Source organism: Phyllostomus hastatus, unplaced genomic scaffold, assembly GCF_019186645.2.
Source record: "Phyllostomus hastatus isolate PE091 unplaced genomic scaffold, TTU_PhHast_1.1 phas_scaffold_142, whole genome shotgun sequence".
NCBI lineage: Eukaryota > Metazoa > Chordata > Mammalia > Chiroptera > Phyllostomidae > Phyllostomus > Phyllostomus hastatus.
Window position 1 is genome coordinate 411,179 of NW_025334010.1, and position 20,285 is coordinate 431,463.

General features: G+C 44.2%; 1 protein-coding gene across 1 annotated transcript; it reads right to left on the reverse strand.

Annotated features, from left to right (window-relative positions):
- Positions 1-2,560: 2,560 nt before the first annotated feature.
- Positions 2,561-6,735, reverse strand: LOC123830944 (olfactory receptor 2A2-like). The gene is made up of 2 exons (XM_045857568.1): positions 5,821-6,735; positions 2,561-2,587 (listed from the first exon to the last, which is right to left on the reverse strand). The coding sequence occupies exons 1-2, from the start codon at positions 6,733-6,735 to the stop codon at positions 2,561-2,563; spliced, it is 942 nt and encodes a 313-aa protein (XP_045713524.1).
- Positions 6,736-20,285: the final 13,550 nt, after the last annotated feature.

A 20,285-nucleotide genomic window follows, 5' to 3' on the forward strand; every position in this document is an offset into this window, starting at 1 on the left:
AGAAAGGTTCACAGAATTTAACATTTGAAAATTGCTATGAATTCGAAATGCCATGAATAATTCATGTAATTTGAAAAGTGTTTCTACAGGGCACGCATGAATAAGCGTGAAGATATGAGAACCATATTATAACTGTAGAAAATGGCAACACCTAAATGAATGAATTAATGTCTTATACCTGCTTTGCAGTGATTCTTATAAGAATGTCTCAGGAAAATTGCTTCATTGAAAAGTCAGTTTACAAGAAAGTAAAATAACTAGGGCAGAAACCTGAAGACCCATGTGACAGCACTTTGAACTTTGACAAGTATTAACCTAAGGCAGGGGTGTCAAACTCATCCTCACCGGGGGCCACATCAGCCTCGTGGTTGCCTTCAAAGGGTCAAATGTAATTTTAGGACTGAATAAATATAACTACTCCTTAACAGTTAAGCGAGAGTTCGGCGCTGCTTTCGGGTAGAAACAAGGTGCTAGGCCGAATAAAACAAGGTGGAGGGCAAGATTCGGCCCGCGGGCCTTGGGTTTGCCACCTGTGACCTAAGGGAAGCATCAGGTAAGAAGACAGCGGCCCTTTAGGAACAATGGTTCAGACAAAATGAGAGACGGTCCTGGATCCCTGTAGTTCTACAAATCTGACTGCATTTGAAAGGGCTTCCATAATTGCTCAACTCGGCCCATAGGATGCACCGTCCAGGACAACCAGCCTCTTATAAGTAACCTCATCTTCCAGGCCCTACGGAGCACAGACCACACCCCTGCGGCACACCCGGGGCTCAGAGGAAGCCCTCCATCGCTTGGCACGTCCTTCCGTGGGATAACTTGGCCTTGTTCTTCGATAGCACTGACAATAGTCACCCAATGTAAATGAATCAAAATTATATCTGTTTTTGTCAGATCAGCAAAAAATATATATTTTAATGTGTCACAGAATTTTAGTAATTAGTTTATGTGTACTGTAAGATGAAAAAGGTTGAAAATCGCTGGTTTGGAACATAGTTTTCTATGTTCATCATTATCTGAACATCAATTATAAAAAAGTAAAAACCTTAAAAAGACAATTAAAAAATTAAAATGTTTAAAGTACCAAACTTTAACCTAGGAAAATGCATCATCTCAAGACTACATTTTTTCTATGGCATAATCAAGGTAACATTCCTTGACTTGTGAACAACTTCTAAAAGTGGACAGAGTAAAACATACACATGTACAGAATAACACAAATAACACAAAGGACAAGGACACACACACACAACACAGCCAGCTCTAAACCGCAATAAACATGTTCTCAGGTATGTAAGTTATCCGTCAGCATTAGGCACTTCCTGTGATCACAGCTCCCATTTCAACCTGCATTCATAGCTCCTGTGGCTCTAGTGAGGTCCTCTAGAATCTGAACATAACTTCTATTTGAAAGTTGAATAAGTGAAAATCAACACACTGATAATTTAAACAACTCTCAAGCTAAATTACCTGAAAATTGTGTTGCAAAATGTTGGCTTTTAATTTTTCAAGTAAATATCCAACTCACTGATAAATGAATATTCAGAAAGTCATGGTAGGCATATAATTCATAGAAAATTGTAAATTGTTATTCATTGTAGTTACGGAGTAATTGCGTGTTAAAAGGTCAAAAGTCCCATGTTTTACTTGGAATCTTGAAAAATAAGAAAAGAAGCCAAAGTTATTAGAGCTCATTGAGCCCATCCAGCTGGGTTCTGATTACAAAACTGTGATTCACAGGGGTTATTTTTCTCTACGGTTTTGAAAAACTACCCCTCCATATTTTTCAGTTTCATTTTCTCCAATTCTGAGTTGCTTGAGCCACGTTTTTATTTTTGATACATTTCTCAGATTTTTGACCAGAGGCCTGGGGCGTCATGGACAATGGGAGTGAAGACTCCTTTTCCTGGGAAGAAATGCCCCCACTTCTGAGGGCGGAGATTGGCCCCGGGGTGGCCAAGCTGCTGAGAAGCAAAGAAAAGACCTACCTGCCCTGAAGCAAAGTCAGAGGGCGCAGCTCCGGGTCAGGTCTGGTCGCCGTGTCCACTCCTCCAGCCCCTTCGCACCTGGCTGGTGTCGCTGCTGGCCGCGGAGAAGGCGCCCCTGGCGCCAGGAGGTCCCCCCAGGCCGCGGGGCTGGGGGGCGGGTACTGGGGGCTCCTGCACGGGCTCTGAGCGAGCTCGAGCCTCGGGACCCGGGGAGGCACTCTGGGGCTGCAGAGCCGGCCCTGGGGACAGGGCCCCCCAGCAGCAGCACAGTCCCCGGGTCGCGGGCCTTCGAGCACTGAACACCAGGCCAAGCTGCGGGCGTCCCACGCGCTGGGCAGTCCGGAGTGATTGGCCAGCTGTTGAGACCCCGCCCCCTTGCCCTTTTGACCTCTCTTTCTGGGCGCTGGACTTGTGTGCATCTTTCTAGGTGACCAGCCCTTTGTATTATTGATCTACCGAGTGTTTTTTCTGTTGTAAATTTCAGTATTTCCTACTCTTCGTTATTTCCCTCTGTGCTTGCTTTGACTGCATTTTGCTCCTCTTTTGCTAGGTCATTGAGTTAACAACATGTATTACTCTTTTGAGATATTTCCTCTTTTCTATCGCGTGCTTTTATCAATGTTTTTCCCTCTCAGCACTTTAATATGTTCTATTTTCATTTCAGTCAGGTCAGTGGTTTTTTTTTTTTTAATTTCCCTTGAGACTTCTTTGACTTATAAATTATTCAATAGTGTTTTTCTTTTATTTCCAAGTGTTGGCAATTTCCCTATCTTTCTTATATTGACTTTTAGTTTTGATTCCATTGTATTTCGATAACTCATTCTGTATAACTTTTAAAATTTTTTGATGGCATATTTTTTTATGGCTTAGAATATGTCTATCTTGGTGTGGTCTGTCGGGACTTGAAAAAAGTGTCTTTTGCTGTTATTGGTGGAATATTTTATAAATGTGGGTTAGATTCTTTTGGTGGCTGGGGTCGTTGAGTTCATCCATATCCTTGCTAATCTTCTGTCTAGTTGCTCTATCCCTTGTTGAAATGGGGTTGCTGAAGTCTCCAGCCACATGTGCATTTCTCTCTGTCTCCTTCCAATGTTACCAGTTTTTACATCACATATTTTGCATCTCTGTTGTTTGGTGCATACACATTTAGGATTGCTGTGTCTTCTTGGTGGAGTAAACTTTTGTCATTATGTAATATCCCTCTCTGCTTCTGGTCATTTTCTTTGCTTTATCTGTTGCTAATATAGCAATTCTTCCTTTCCTCTCATTAATGTTTGCATGATATATCTCTTGCCAACCTTTTATGTCAGCCTACCTATTTGGTTTATTTGAAGTGAGTTTCTTATAGACACCATACAAGGAACAGAAGGAAGAATAATGCTTTTTAATACACCCTGCCCTCCTTTGTCTTCAAATTGGCTTATCAAGACATTTACCTGTAATCTAATTATTGATACTTTAGGGGTTAAGTCTGACATTTTATATTTTCCAGTTCTATTTTTTGTTTATTTTTCTTTCCATCCTTTGCATTTCTTGGGCATTTGTCTTACAATTCCACTTTGATTTGTCTGTAGTGTTCTTAGAATATCTCTTTGTTCAGCTTTTCACTGCTTTGTGTAGCTCATTTGTTGCTCTAGATATTGTAAGTACATAATCACATTCAACTAATGTTATTTTTTCAACCAGTTTGAGTGAAGTATAGAAATCTTCTTTTTATGCCCCTTTACTCTCTCCAATTTATAATTGTCCTCAGTGTTTCCTCTACGTAAGTTTAGAATCACACCAGACAATGCTGTGGTTTTTTCTTTTTGAACCATCAAATATAAGTTAGAAAACTCAAGAGGATAAGAAAGGCTATGGAATTTACTGGCAATTTTGTTTACCATGTTTTTTCCTTCCTGATGCTCCAACTTTCCTTCTTTTCTACTTTTGTTTCTGTTTAAAGAATACATTTTTAAAGGACAGTTTCATTGTGTGTAGAATTCTATGTTGACAACTTCATTTTGGCTTCTACAGCATTTAGTGAGAAGTCAGCTATAATCTTATTGTTGTTCCTTTGAAAGTAATTCATTTTTTTCCTGGCCAATTTTAAGGCTTTTTATTTATCTTTCATTTTCAGTAGTTTGACTAATATATTTCCAGTGAGGTTTACTTTTTCTTTTCACTTTCCTTTATTGTTGTTCACATACAGGTTTTCTTTATATGATACCCTGCTTGAGTTTTCCTGAGCTTCTTGCATCTGTATCGTTGATATAGTTTGTCAAGAAGTGTAGAACTGATATGGAAGTGAAGTAACTAGGGAATAAGTCTGCCTTTCATTCTGTATGTTATAAAACATAAATGGGAGGAAAAAATAAAAACAGAAGCCAAAGAGAAATGGAAACATTTCTATAAGGACTTGTAAGATAGTATCATCTGATTTTTGTTCAACACTGAATATTTTTCTTTTCCTTTTTTTAAATTTTATTTTAATCATTATTCAAGTACAGTTTTCTCCCTTTTACTCCCATTCCAGGCCACCCACCCAACCCTCCCCACTTCCCTCCCATTACCACCCTCCCCCTAGCTTTTGTCCATGTGTCCTTTAAATTAGTTCCCGTAAACCCTTTCCATTCTCCCCTGAAATTCCCTCTTCTCTCCCCTCTGGTCACTGTCAGCCTGTCCTCTATTTCAGTGTCTTTGACTATATTTTGCTTGTTTCTTTATTTTGTTGTTTAGGTTCCTGCCAAGGGTGAGATCATATGGTATTTGCCTTTCACTGCCTGGCTTGTTTTGCTTAGCATAATGCTCTCCAGCTCCATCCATGCTGTCGCAAAGGGTAGGAGCTCCTTCTTTCTTTCTGCTGCATAGAATTCCATTATGTAAATGTACCATAGTTTTTTGATCCATTCATTTACTGATGGGCATCTAGGTTGCTTCCAGCACTTAGGTATTGTAAATTGTGCTGCTATGAACATTGGGGTGCAAAGGTTCTTTTGGATTGGTGTTTCACGGGTTCTTAGGGTATAGTCCCAGCAGTGGAATTGCTGGGTCAAAAGGCAAATCCATTTTTAGTTTTCTGAGGAAGTTCCATACTGCTTTTCCATAGTGGCTGTACCAGTCTGCAGTCCCACCAACAATGCACTAGGGACCCCTTTTCTCCACAACCTCTCCAACACTTGTTGTTTGTTGCTTTGTTTGTGATGGCCATTCTGACCAGTGTGAAGTGGTATCTCATTGTGGTTTTAATTTGCATCTCTCTGATAGCTAGCGATAACACTGAATATTTTTCAACTCTAGTTAGAGCACTTGGAAATTATTGGCTACCCCACAGCGAATCTCATCCCTTCCCTCACTCGATTCTCAGTTGGCATTATAGAAATAAGCTGCTCTGCGATCATTGTAGGTATGAAGCTACTCTCTAGAGCAAGAAGTTTTTCCTCTGGATGTTTATTTCTCCAAAATTTACCACCTGTTACCAGGTAATGTGAATGTTGGTGATCAAACTGGTTACTTAGGGGAAGTGTTAACACTGTTTCTGCAATTCAACCACAAAAAAGATGTTTTCTTAACACACTACTAATCTAGTTCTTGAAGAAATGGGCTCTATAAGTTTCTGTAGCATCAAGCATATAATCCACAATCCAGGTGCCTCATCTCTGAACAGAACTGCTCAGGGACTATCCTTGCACATCAAACTTTCCCCCACGTTCAGTCTCGGACCATTCCCATTCTCTTATCCAACTTTGCTGTTAGTTAGTTTTTCTCACTTTTAAGTCATCCTCAAACTACATCTCAAAGAGAAAAGGTTCTGCTTAGTCAAATTTCTGTCCACCCTTCACCTGGCCCTCACCTGCAGCACCCTACCCAAGGCGTCCTTCACCTGAGCGTTCCTCAGGCTGTAGATGAGGGGGTTTAACAATGGGTTGAAGAGATTATAAAACAGGGACAGTATTTTTTCTTGTTCCTTTTTTTGATTGGACTCTGGGACCATATAAATAACCATGGCTATGCCAAAGAAGAACCCAACCACACAGAGGTGGGAGGAGCAGGTGGAGAAGGCCTTCCTGCGGCCCTCCCCAGACTGGATCTTCAGGATGGTCCAGAGGATGCTGGTATAGGATACCAGCACCAAGCAGAGGGGCCCGACTAAGATAAAGACGGAAGCAGCAAAGATGACAGCTTCGTTGAGCCAGGTGTCAGCACAGGCCAGCTCGAGGACAGACAAGAGCTCACAGAAGAAGTGGTTTACTTCCCGGGGCCCACAGAATGGGAGCCTCAGAAGGAGAATCACATGTATCAGAGCCAGGACAAATCCACACAACCAGGACGTGGCAGCGAGGACCGTGCACACGCTCCAGCTCATGATGACCGTGTACTGGAGGGGGTGACAGATGGCCACGTACCGATCATAGGACATCGCCACCAAAATCAGGCACTCTGTGAGAGCAAAAGCTATATACAAAAATGTCTGCATAACGCATGGGACAAAGGAGATGGCTCTATTCTGAGTCACTAAGTTTGCCAGCATCTTGGGGACATTGTTGGAAGCAAAGGACATGTCAATGATGGCCAGGTGGGAGAGGAAGAAGTACATGGGGGTGTGCAATCTCTGGTCCAGACAGATGAGCGCAAAGATCATGCCGTTTGCCAGCAGACTGCAGGTGTAGAGCAGGGAGAAGACCCAGAAGAGGAGCACTTCCGTCTCTGCGCTGAGCTGGAATCCCAGCAGCACGAACTCTGTGACCCATGACCAGTTTCCCCCCATTCCTTAAAGAGAGTCTGGCAAGGACAGGAGAGCAATAGAAAGATCAGAGCTACAGAATCAATAAAAATTGAAATTACTGAATACAAAAAAACATATGTCCATATGCTAGCCTCTATTATGTTTCAATTATTTTCCATCTTAATCTAACAAACATTTCAAAACCCCATTTAGAAAGGAAAGACAAGCTATTTAGCATAATGTGAGATTGTGTCATTGGTAACAGAGCCATGCAGACAAATTCTTCATTCCAGAGCCTCCACTTCAGCTTTTCTGGCTCCTTTTCGAGAATCTGATACAGTTCACTAATTTAAAAGTATTTGCCTTAACTGGTGGTTTACTTTTGGCTTCAAACGTCTTACAATTCTAGAACTTTATTTTACTTATTCACTTAATGCCTTCACGTATTTTTCTTTCCATGTAAAGACTTTGCTGACAACAGACAGTTTTAAGTCACAGGTCAAACTTTCAAAAGGTTTATTCATAGTGGATAAGATCTGTGTCTTCCCTGAAATGTGACCATTTTCTATTTCTTTTTAGAAACAACAACAAAAAGAAACATCATGTAAATAACAAAAATCTATGGTTTCAGGTAAGCAATTGGATTATTTTGTTGTGTGAATGTCTAGTCTTGCAGTGCATATATATGCACCTATTGTATGTTAGAAACTTTTAAAAATGATAAATGTGATATCTATCCTTTGATTTTCCTTTGGCAATAACACTTTTGAACCTTCATGTCACAATCTTCTATGACATTTAACCATTGAGTGTTTTTTGTTTTTGTTTTTTTTCATTTCATACATATACTGTAACTTAGTGAATCTCACTTCCTGGCCATCAGATTAGGGACAGTGTGCCTTCCATTTACCATGTGTCAGGGGGCAGTGTGCACATGCCTGTGTGCACACAAGCAATACGTGTGTGTGTGTGTGAATATATGTTGTATGCATCATACTCTTGTTTTTCAATGAAAATCTTAGCATACGTTCCTAGGAGTGAAATTCCTAATGAAACACGCTTTCATTTTCTGGTGAGTAGAGAAATAAAAGCAAGCAAGAGATAGTTTAAAGTTCAACCTGGGCCAGACTCCCTCAGTGGAGAAGGTGGCTGCCTCTGCAATTTAGACTTGGTAAACCCGCATTCAGACTTCCCTTGTGGTTGTCCTACCTGACGGGTACTTCTTACTTATTTTTAAGATTTTATTTATTTATTTTTAGAGAGAAGGGAAGGGAGGGGGAAAGAGAGGGAGAGAAACAGCAATGTGTGGTTGCCCCCATGCGCCCCCAACTGGAGACCCAGCCTGCAACACAGGCAGGTGCCCCAACCGGGAATTGAACTGACAACCCCTTGGTGCACAGGCCAGGGCTCAATCCATGGACCCACACCAGCCAGGCCTGATGGGTACTTCTATTGTGCTGGACCCCAAGAGGTGTCCGCTTTAAACCTCTGACGAACTGGGAATAATTCACCCACTTTGGGTTGCTCTTGCCATTACCTGATAAGTGGTAGATGAGAAAGCAACAACGATTTTGCTGATTTTGTGGGGCGGACTGTCTTGCTCCAGCTGCCAATACACAGCCCACCACCTCCACCACCAGCTCACAGCTCCTTCCCAGTTGCCTCAGATGCAGAGATGCCACACCCCAGTGTGGGTACATCCTACGCTACCCACCACTGATTGGTGGGGACAGGAAGGCCCCGCCCCCTGCGGCGCAGCTCCCTGCAGCCCAGCTGGGGAAACTGGGGTCCTATGTGCTTCAGAGCTGCCTGCAGGATTTACTGAACCTTTACTGAGCTGAGATGGAAGGTTTCCTACCTCCCCCTCCCTTCTGCATGTACTGATCCCTAAAAAAGTATTCTGTATTGCAAATGCCATCTCAGCGTCCACTTTTGGAGGATCCACGCAGGGACCACAAAACAATATGCCAACCTTCCTCCTCCCCTAATTTCTACCCTTGTGACTGTGCCTGGATCCAGCTGCCCTCCGGTCCCCAAGGGTTAACACACTTCAGACACACCTCGTCTTAGTTTCTTACTTGCTAGGTTTCTGAGGTTTTCTAAATGGCAATGCCATCCTATACGCCACCCTTTCTAATCCTCCTGCGTCATACCCAGGGGACACAACGCAACAGATACACCCCAAGTCCTCCGGGCCTTATGCAGTGACGTGAATCTTACACTCACACAGAGTCGGAGGTGGGGGAGGCAGCCCCCTCTCCTCTTGCGGCCGTGCGGTACGGGACACGCGTCCTCGGAATCACAGCGGGGAGACAGAAGGTGCACACCCGTTCACTGCTGCCTCAGCTGGGAAACGACGCCCATCATTTCCACTCACTTTTTAGGCCAGAAACACTCATCTGTGTGCATTCAAACTTAAGGGAAGGCTAGTAAAAATAGAGGAAATTAAATGGACGCTTAACAGCCTCTGCAACTCCCGAACACTTGATTGTTTTCACCGGCTTACCAGCGCTGACTGTGCTTATGTCTTTCCCACTCCATGCTCAGTGACGGCATATCGATTGCTTGAAATTGGCCCTGGTGGGAATATTTACACCACAGACATTGGCACATGCTATAAATAAGGTTCCCCTCCCCTTTAGAAAGCATGTGTTAAGCATTTATCATTGTTTATATACAATATTTGTTAAACTCGATCCCTTGTAGTTACTTTTCTCTCAATGTTAGGCTCTATGCTGAGAATTACATTCTTCCTTACATAACTGACATCAGAAGCAAGACTTTTCAGCCTGAACTTCACAGCCTGCTACACAGAAGAGAATAAATTTATCACGTGTTGTTATCTAGCATAGCATTGCAGCATTTACATGCACATGGTAGATGTCATTTTATCTTGCACAAACACAGCAAATTTTCCACATAGACAATAAGTAGTTTTCAGTACGCTGTAAGTTAAATTTACTTTTGTACTAAAATTACAATTCCTCATATATATGATCACCTTTGTTTTTTTTTAAACAAAGATTTTATTTACTTATCTTAGGAAGAGGGGAAGGGAAGGAGAAAGAGAGGGAGAGAAACATCAATGTGTGGTTGCCCCTCAGGGGCTCCCTACTGGGGACCTGGCCCACAACCCAGCCTTGTGCCCTGACTGGGAATCGAACCGGTGACCCTTTGGTGTGCAAGCCAGTGTTCAATCCAACTGGGCCACACCAGCCAGGGCAATCACCTTTGTTTTTTAAGACCCATGCAAGTAGTGTGATCTGAGTAATGAACACATATGGGCAGTGATTATATATTCTTTTGGACACGTGAGATGTTGCCTGGAGAAGCTGTGAGATCCATCTCGGGTGCACGCACAGACACACACCTGCTGTATCCCCTGACCTATTCTCAGACATTCAAAGGGATGCCTTCCAGGGCATGACAGTCCTGTGACTTCCTGTGAATTCCCCGCCATGACTTCCTGTTTGATTAAAGAGCTCTCTTTGCTTATGTAAAAACAATTCCCATAAACAAGGGCCAGCCAACTCATCCTGTCTAGGCTCAGCCAGCAGTCAGGGCAAAGAGGGCATGGCCCTTTCCGCAATGGTGTGGAGTCAAGGCTGTTCTGGGCACTAACTCATCACGAATGGGGAACCTCTACAAGCTGATGTGAAATGTGCAGTGTTGGTCCAAGTTTTCAGTGAAAATAATTATACCGTCACTGTAATTCTCTAGTTATTTCTAAAGACAGAGTCAAGGATGAAATAGTGAAGAGTGTGGTACCGAAGGCCTTTCAACTGGATTCAAATGCTTCCGGCATAAAAAAGTGGATATGATAGTGTTATCATACACATCTTTCTGCCCTTCTGAGTGGAAACTATGATGTTTTTGTTAAATGAATGCGTGCCAGATCCAGTGAAAAACACTTCCTTTGAGGACTAAACGCAGGGCCGAGTGAAAGTTACTGAGTGCACAAAACAGCTCACTTATTCTTGTGTTGTTATTTATTAATGATCGTACTATTTTCCACATGAACAACTGTGACCCTACTTTTGGTCCACGCTGTACATATAGATCCTGTGTGTGGGCAAAGCTGTTATTTTTGCTTTCAATAAGTAAAATGTTTACCATTAGATGTTCATGATTTGGCAGTCATTTTAGTCTATCATATTGGGCTGTTATAAACCTCTAGAAAAATTATAACACTCAAATGCATTTTCTAGTTTAGGTCTGCTTTGCACTTCTAATTTGGAGACGTCTGAAGAGGAAATTGTACGCATCCAAGGAAGAACTGCTTAAAGCAGCTTTGAAATCACAGTTGAACGCGTGGCAGAGTTTTAAAGCTTTTAAACAAAGAACCCGAGAGAAACATCAGTTAAAGCGGAATGGTGTCTCTTAGAAGTAAAATCTCATATGACCTTCCAGACTTTTCTTTTCTATAAATATGATCCAGTGAGGGGTGATTGTACAGAACAGTGCACTCGGTAAGGGATATTAAATTTAGCTACAAAAATAATTGTCTAGAGTTCAGGATAGGGTGAGAAACCTCAGGAATATATCAATCTTTTTAGACACTATTAGAAACAACCAGCAATGATTTAAATACATTTAATCTCTAAGCTGAAAAGGTAATACTTTATTTTTTATATATATATTTTAGAGAGTGGAAGGGAGGGAGAAAGAAAGGGAGAGAAACATCAGGGTGTGGTTGCCTCTCACGCACCCCTCACTGGGGACCCGGCCCACAACCCAGACATGTGCCCCGACTGGGAACTGAACCGGCGACCCTTTGGTTTGCAGGCCCGTGGTCAATCCACTGAGCCACACCAGCCAGGGCAAAAGGTAATACTTTAAATAAGGATAACCCATTTCTACTGATTAGAAACTTTTGCCTCTCTGCATCACAATCTTACTTCCCAGGTTATTTTTTGCAGCTGTGTGTGTTTTTTTTTAATTCTAAATTATCCGATCCTTTCTTCTGCAATTTTAGGTACCATTATATTAATATTTTTCAACTGGCCAAAACTAAAAACAAAAGTTAAGGTATCACATAACAGTGAGTCATTGTAGCAATGGAAGAGAGAACAAACATGAGGGCATGTGATGGTGGAAAATAATTCCGCTTGTCAATCAGTGTCATGAAAATGTGATCAGCTCGCGGAAACAAAAATGCAGAGTCAGGAAGAGCGCTTCCTCGCGCGGGCGGGGGTTCCCACCGAGCACACGGCGCAGGAACCTCTGGAGCGCGCCAGCCCCGTGGTGCGCTGTGAAACCCAGCAGCCGCGGCAGTCATCCTGTCCTTCCTGAGGCCAGAAAAATGCCTTCCTAAAAGGCAGATGCTGTCAAAGACCCTGAAATGCACCGATGCTCATTAATAAACGGGGAGAATATAACTCAGAAATTGCCGTCACCATTTTACTGTTTTACGACAGGCAATAAATACTGCTTAGAAACACTATCACTAGGACTTTTGTTTGCTTTTACGCTATGGCCAGGCGCTCTGTGACACCAAGGTTAGCGGCAAGGCTTATATTTAAAATTTTACGGGCAGAAGTCTCCATAGCTATATGTAGCTATGTTTATCCTTTCACTGAATGACTTGGGTCAAGTTATGTAACATCTCTGCACGTAAAACCTTCATCTAGGTGTAGGATGGCCTTTCACCTCTGTGGCCCAGTTCAGAAAGCCGCAGGCAGAGGTCATGGCCTGGGACAAGGAGTTTCACATTTTCTTTGTCTTTCTACTTCTTTTTCCTATTTTTTTTAAAGATTTTAATTATTTATTTTTAGAGAGAGGGAAAAGGAGGGAGGGAGAGAGGGAGAAAAACATCCATCGGCTGCCTCTTGCACGCCCCCAACTGGGGTCCTGGCCCACAACCCAGGCCTGTGCCCTGACTGGCATTGTACCTGCGACCCTGTGGGTTCTCAGGCCGGCGCTCAATCTACTACTGAGCCGCCCCAGCCAGGGCTGTCTTTCTACTTAATTTTCTTTCAGGGCCAGTGCTGGTCTCCATGTCTCATCCCATTTTCAGAAAAGACACAGGGAAGGACGTCAGATGGAGTGAGAAGGTCCACACTCACAGCCCAGCTAAGAAGAGCCCCCCACGAGAATCTGCTGGCTTGCCAGCCCAGCTGCCTTGCCCACGCACTCTGACTCGTGGAGACAAGCATCTGTCGCCGCAGCCCAGGCAATATCTGCTGTCCCCCTGCCCTACGGCAATCATCCCCATCCCAAACCACCTACCAGTGCTCCTAACTCTCTTCTGTGGACTGCACTGTGAACTCTCGCTGTGACCTTAGGGTTCTACTTGAACCTGGAGGCAATTCCGTGGAAGGCAGGCCCCTTCCTCCTTCCTGCTGTCTCCATGATGAGAAATCCCAGGGTTGAAAACACTCACTTCTCCTTATGATGGTGGTGGAGGGCAACACAGCTATTGTCCTCTGCACCCCTAGGAGCAAAGGTAGTATTTTTGATCAGCTCCATCCAACCAATTGGACTCTTGAGAATTCAGATTTTCCAATGGTGCCCCATAGATCATTACCCCAACATACATCTTTCCTAAGGGAGGCAAAAAAAAAAAAAAAAGTTTTGCTGAACATTCTCTCTGGAGAAAAACAAAGATCACCTGTGTTTCACTGTCCTTAGAGGAAACAGTTTTGGAAAGGGCAGGAGCAGACAGATTCTCAAAGGATGCAAATAGATTTGCAAACTGGAGCCTGAGGCAAATATTGCAATTTATCACTTGGGCATAGAATAGTTTTGCTCATTCAAACTTCTTATCCCCAGTCCCTAATTTGTAATAAATGGGTTCCTATGGAGCCTGGGCTACCACCTCTAAATGAGCAGTGTGGCTCAGTTGGCTGGGCATCGTCCCTCAAAGCGAAAGGTCACAGGTTTGATTCCTGGTCAGGGCACGTATGCAAGAGGCAACCAATCGATGTTTTTCTTTCACATCGATGTTTCTCTCCCTCCCTTTCTCCCTCCCTTCCCCTCTTTCTGAAAAAAAAAAAAAGGATGAAGTCAAAGGTAAGCTCTGGCCATCAAGTGATTCAGGTACGAGAACGGAAAGGCCCCGTGACTCGGCGGGTCTCTGGCTGAGGTGAGGCTGAGCCCACCGGACAACACTCCCACGAATCAGAGCCCACACAGCCTCAGTGAGTGAACCCCGAAGTCCAAGCTGCCCCCGGTGATACGGTCGGGGGGCTGCTCCCGAGGCTGCCCGAGGCAGCCTTCTGGCCAAAGAGAAACGTTCCCTGTCACATCGGAAGACCCGAGTTCACCTTACTATCCCCGAAACCCTTAGCCCTGAACCTCACTGACAGGCAGCAAAACAAATGCCAAGCAGACTCAATCATTGATTAATCAAGATCAACAAGATGAGCAAAGAGAGTAACATCACCTATTTGGGAGTATAAGAAGTCAGTTATTTCATGGGCTTTTTTAATTGATTGACGGCCGAGGGAGGAAGGGAGAGACAGGTGGTGAGGTGGGAGGCTGCTGCTCCACTTACCGACGCTTCACTGGTTGCTTCCTGTCTGTGTCCTGATCGAGGGTCAGAGGGCAACCTTGGCGTGTGGGGATGACATTCTAACCAACTGGGCTACCCCGCCAGGGTTCTTTATGTTTTATGTTTATATGTTTGCCTAAGATTCGTTCAACTTTATGTTCGATTGACCTCGGTAAAATTATTAATAGTTAACAAAAAATTAATTATCTGCAAATGCTGCAAGAGATTGCTTTCAACTCTCTGTGAACTAACCATATTGCTAAACTGATACAGACTCCGGCCTGCAAGGTCCGTGTGTTGTGGCTGCGACGAACGAATTCACACGGACTGCAGGAGTCCCGCGGAGAAAAAGGGACCACACGGCCGCCCTCTAAGGGAGAGAGCGGGCCTCAACCCTTGCCTGGGCAGGCCTTTGTTGCTTTTTCATAGCATACATCAAAGAAGGTTCTCATTCATTATGCTCAGGTTTGCTTTAGGCGATTACTGTTTACAGGTAACAAAGCAAAGGATGTTACTGACTACTGCTTACAGATGAACAAAGAAAAATGTTGCAAATGCAAGGGAACGATAAGAGTGATTGAACTGGTTACACTGCATCGTTGGGAGAATGAGCTCAGAGTTCAGGAAGTTACTTTAAAGATATGCAGTAAACATTTGCTGCCTCAACTCAGGGTGAGGGAGTTTTAGCAGAAAGCAAGCCTCGTAGCAGCCTAGGCACAACGCAGGCCTGATTCCCCAGGGAGAACCAATCTGTGGGCTCGGTTCCTGTGTGCCGACTGGCTCCCCACTGGTTTTCCGAGTCCGGGGCTGGGCTATATCCGCCATGCCACACGGAATGGTTCCCTATGCTAAATGGTTACAATGTCTTTGCCTTCGCAGTTCACCTTTCCATGAGTCATTTAACGAATTAATTCGTACACCTCTATTCTATTTTTCTAAAAGCACTGACACGATTTTGACTTTTAGTACTGATTCTATTACGTGGTACCCGATGGCAGAAGTTTTGTTTTGGTTTTTGCTTTCCAAGCCTACATCACGGAGGATAGGTCTGGCCAGTCCCGATCTGAGGGAGTCCTTTTAAAAATCCAAGCTCTCCGGCCTGAGGTCCTGTCCTCTCTGGTCTCCGGTGGCAGGGCATAATGCGGACGACCCTCTCAACCACTGGCTCCGGTATCTGTTCGGTTGCCTGGTTTTTCTCCCACTTCCTGACCCACCAAACACCCTGCAAACACAGAACTCACTCACAGTTTGTACACTTTGTCTGTTGCCATGGCTAAGGTGGCCAACCGTCCAGGACAGAAAATTCTGCAATTCAGAAAAAACCCCGGTCCTGGGCAAACTGGAATAGTTGGTCACCCTCATGTCACCAAAATCATTAAGACTATATTCAGATCTCAAGCTTTGGCATTACCTTTCAACCACATCTGTGATACTGACTCCAGTTCCATTCCCTGATGAGCAGACATACGTACACTTGGACTTCACACACAGGCACACCTGCACCTCCTTAAAATCCTCCAGTGACTTCCCCTTCCCCACATACCTGCAGCCGGTCAGGCACGGCCCTCCATACAGCCTCACAGGCCTGCATTTTCCGACAGATCTTGACCCTTTGCTGTATTCATTTTACTGAATATAGTCATTTAAAGAGCCCGATGGCTTGGTTCTCTTTGAAATCTTAAATATGGAAAATTTCCAACACACAGAAAAGTGGAAAGTCAGTTCAAAGGTCCTCTAGGTATCACAGCCTCGGCAATTATCAGCATCTTGCCAGGACTGTCCGCTAAAGGCTTTGAGGAGAGTTCAGATACAGGTTGAGGCAAAAGGAGGTTTAGAGTTGCTCATATAGAAAATAATGCAATAATTAACCAATAATAGTACAGGAATAAACTCTGTGTTTCACGTACTCACAACCGTAAACCTCCTTCTGCCCCACCCTGTATGTCCAGCAGTTTTAGCCTCAAATATAGTATGGATTCTACATCAGGAACTCACAGTAACTCCGTGTCTTCCTCGTCAATGCCATGGCCCTTCTCGGGGTGTGACGTGATCCCCTTCAAATTGTCACATGTGTGTTTGGTCTCTAAACTTCAGTTCTTCCAACTCTGCCCATTTCAACAATGTTTAAGTAGGTCCTGCTGAATTTAGCAAAAGCTCCTCTAAAAATGGTGCTGCTTGGTTTTCCAGACTAGTCAGTCTCATCTGATCATTTTTAACATGCCTTGCAAAATAGATCCTGCCACTGTCCTGATTTCTCTCCTCGTACAGCAGTTGATCAGTTTTGCATTAATCTTCAACAAGTCTTTATTGTGAGAAGTCCTCTAATAGTCATAAACTACCTGTTCCTATTCTAATCCAAAACATCATGAAGAAAAGCCTTACGATCTCTCCTATTTTTCCCCCCAAACTAGGTTTTAATTACTTTCCAAAGCTCTATTCCAGCTGCTCTAAAGGAAGCTGAAGGCTCTGTCTCTGAATGCTCAGTCGTCCTCACCCAGGGTGAGTCGGGAAGAGATGCCGCCACCCTCGCTCTCTGGCTGGTGGGAGCCGACTCCCGCACACCACCGGCTCTTCCTCTCAGGCAAAACAGCGAAGAGATTGAACAGACAGGTTCCAGAGCCACACAGCCTAGCTTTCCACACGGTATTAGCTCTGTGACTCTTGAGCAAGTTGCTTGGCTCCTCTGAGCTTCAATGTCCTTGCCTTTAAAAGAGGGGCAATGAATATCTCTGTCTAGTGGGGTTACTGTTGTAATATGCAAAGTCCTTAGAACAGTGCCTAACAAATTGTAAGCACCCTGTTTCCTTTTACTACTTAGGAGATCAAACGGTGTTGTTTGAACATATGGCCACTAGATGGCAGCCTCCTCATGTCTGTAGCACGAACCTTCCCAGGCAGAGATATTTGCCAGTCAATATTCAACACACCATCAATCTGATTGTGTTAACTGACAATTTCCCTCTCTTTCACCTCTTGGTTTAAGCTCCATATTTTCCTTTGAAATTCCAGGAACACAGCTGTTGATCCACGTATGTAGCCACCTCTAAAACTCTATGCTGAAGCTATTCTTAATCCAGAGCTGCTAATCTTATTGAGTAATTACAAGATTTAAAACCGAAGCACGGTTGGCTATGGAAGGGGTCAATTGCCTGATCTTTGCTCTCATTTCTCTCCTCTGGCTCAAAAGAAAATAAACTGGCTTCCAATGTGGCCCCCCTTGTGGCATCACAGGTTTCCCTGCCCACTGCCTGAAGAGAGGACCATAAACCTGTTGGACAATGCACAGTTCAGTTCTATCAACATGTACTGAGACACTGTGTATGTGAGATGCTGTGACAGGTAGTAAGGCTATAAGGGTACATAATAATCATATAGAACCATAAAAATGTACCTACTAACAAATCTACTAGACCTTTCTAGAAATAAAATATTAATGTTTTGATAAACTCAACAACTTACTCTAAAACTTATACAGAAGAATAAAGGTCCTTGAATAATTCATCTCTGCCATATATTAAGGCATACTACTAAGTTATAGTCAGACTAATAGAACAGGAGAATAACCATAAAGAAATATCCATCGGAAGTTAAGATATGCTACAAAGTGAACCATGTATAAAGTGGGCAAAGGATAGATTATTTATGAATTCTGGGAGTGAGGCTCACCGTTGAGAAAAATGAAGTTGGATGCCTTTCTCTTGCATACAAAGGTAAATCTTCTTCATACCGTGGCCAATCTAAATGGATAAAAGGCCTAAATGTGAAAGGTAAAATTACAAAGTTCACAGAAGAAAACATAGAATAATTTTGTGACAAAGGGGTAGACAATGGCTTAATACACAAGATCCCAAAACCTCAAAAATTGATTGCCGCTCCATCCCATGAATGGCGCAGCTGACAGTCAGGGAGAGACATCTACAACATCTACACGCGACCGGAGACCCGGAGGCAGACCGTGCACGAAAAACTGGTGTGCGCATATGCGCGCACACCCAGGAGAAAACGCAAACGGCCAACAAACGGGAAAGGGCTCATCCCTGTTCTAACCAGAAATCTACACATTAAAACAACAACAGCATACTATTTTCACGTTCCTCAGAATAGCCAAAAACCGCCACGCGTTGGCGAGGATGTGAAGAAAGGAAAACCTTTGTACTCCTGGCGGGGTTGTGAAATCACTCCCTCCTCCTGGGGAGCCATCTGCCAGCACTTGGTGAAAGGGGATATTTACATACACTTTGACCCAGAAGATCCACTCCTGGGTGCGTCCCTCCAAGGAAAACCCTAGCTCAGGTTCATGCAGGGACATGGAGAAAGACCGTCCTGGCAGCACTGTGTGTGGAGGTAGCGAGTGGAAGGCACCCCAAACAGGGCCCCTGTGTCGGGAAGTGTCAGGGATGCCCCCTGCAGAATATCACGCTGCGGTCGGAATCGGGGAACTAGAAGCACGAACAGCCCTTACGTGTACGAAGACACCTCACACACAGCACAACCCTGCACGTTTCAGGAGGAGATACGTCCGTGGTGATTATTAACCACAACAGCACACGTGTCTGAGAGAGCCACATCACCGAGTGGTAAAGCCTGGGCCGCTCTCTTAATCTCTCTGTTCAATCAGTGTCTTCATCCGAAAAGTGGGAAATGACAGTAATAACTACTCTGTGGGACCGTTATGAAGATTAGCTGAGTGATACAGTGCTTAAACAATGCTTGGCCATAAGTACTCACTAAGTAGTATTGTTATTATTATTGTCCGTGATAATGAGGGCGAGGTTCAAGCATGCAAGAGAAAAATAAAATCTAAAAAAACAATGGTGGGGCCCTGCCCAGGTGGCTCAGTGGGTCGGGGCGTCCTCCCGTAGACCAAAAGTTTTCGAGTTTGATCCCCAATTGGGATGCATATGGGAGGCAACCAGTCGATGTTTCTCTCTCTCTCTCTCCCTTCCTCTCTCTCTAAAAAATCAACAAACATATCCTCAAGTGAGGATTAAAAAAAAACAAGGGTGGGGACTTGTATGTATAACAGTGAGCTAGGAATTGAAGGGACGGATTCACTCCACCCTCTCTGTCCCCGAGGTTAACACACACACACACACACACACACACACACACACGTCCTCCCTGCAGTTTACAATGGAGTGGGAGGTATGGAAGAGTTCGGTGTGCTGTGACAAGGGCCGTGACAAGAGAACGCACAGGTGGCCCCAGAACCCTCAGGAGGGACACTCAGCTCAGCCTGCAGGTCCATGAAAGGACTCTGGAGGAGAGGAGTCATGGGGGACAGGACAACTTAGGGCTCACGATTGGGGACCTGAGTTTGGACCACAGTTGTGCCTCTTCCCAGTTGATACGATGTTGGGCATTATATCTCAGAGTGATGATGTGTAGAAAACGCTGACTCCCAAAGACAAACAGCTAGAACTCGAAAACCCCAGCAGAACCTCGCTATATAACCTTACCTATGATTAGGCCTCTCTCGAGGTAGTTCGTATCTCTTTAAGGACAATCACCAAAATTGCCTATTAATATTTACCTTCACCTGAAGACTTAAAAACGCATCTCCACCCTGGTTTGTTCCAGGGGTGTCCAACCTGCGCCCGCAGGCCACATGCGGCCCAGGCCGGCTATGAATGCGGCCCAACACAAAATCCTAACTTTACTTAAAACATTATGAGACTTTTTTGTGTGCGATTACATGTTGCAATATATTTAACGTGTGGCCCAAGACAACTCTTCCTCTTCCAGGGTGGCCCAGAGATGCCAAAAGGTTGGACGCCCCTGGTAGAACATGTCAGAGAGCGGGCAGTCTTGTTTTTTTACAATCCTCTGCAATGTCAGGGTGCAGAGGACGGTGGTCGCATCAGACCTTGGAAGGAAAAGGCGCTGATGACCATGCTGGCCCTTAAAACTCAGAGGAAATAATTACCTCAGAGAAAAGAGTTTTTTAAGCAACTGGCCACAGAATGCCTGCACGTCGGCCCACAGGCCATCACTGGCAGGTGCACCATGCACTACCAGCAGCTGCACGAAAAGGGACCCACCCCACGCAGGTTGAATCAGCAGCTAGTGTTGTTTTGTCCGGAGAAGGCGGTGGCTGGTC

Bases quoted from the DNA above. Each gene is read 5' to 3' on its own strand.
- LOC123830944 (XM_045857568.1), bottom strand. From the start codon at position 6,735: ATGGGGGGAAACTGGTCATGGGTCACAGAGTTCGTGCTGCTGGGATTC. The intron at 2,588-5,820 runs GTGAGGGCCAGG...AGCACGCGATAG, and splicing joins CCTTGGGTAGGGTGCTGCAG to AAAAGAGGAAATATCTCAAA.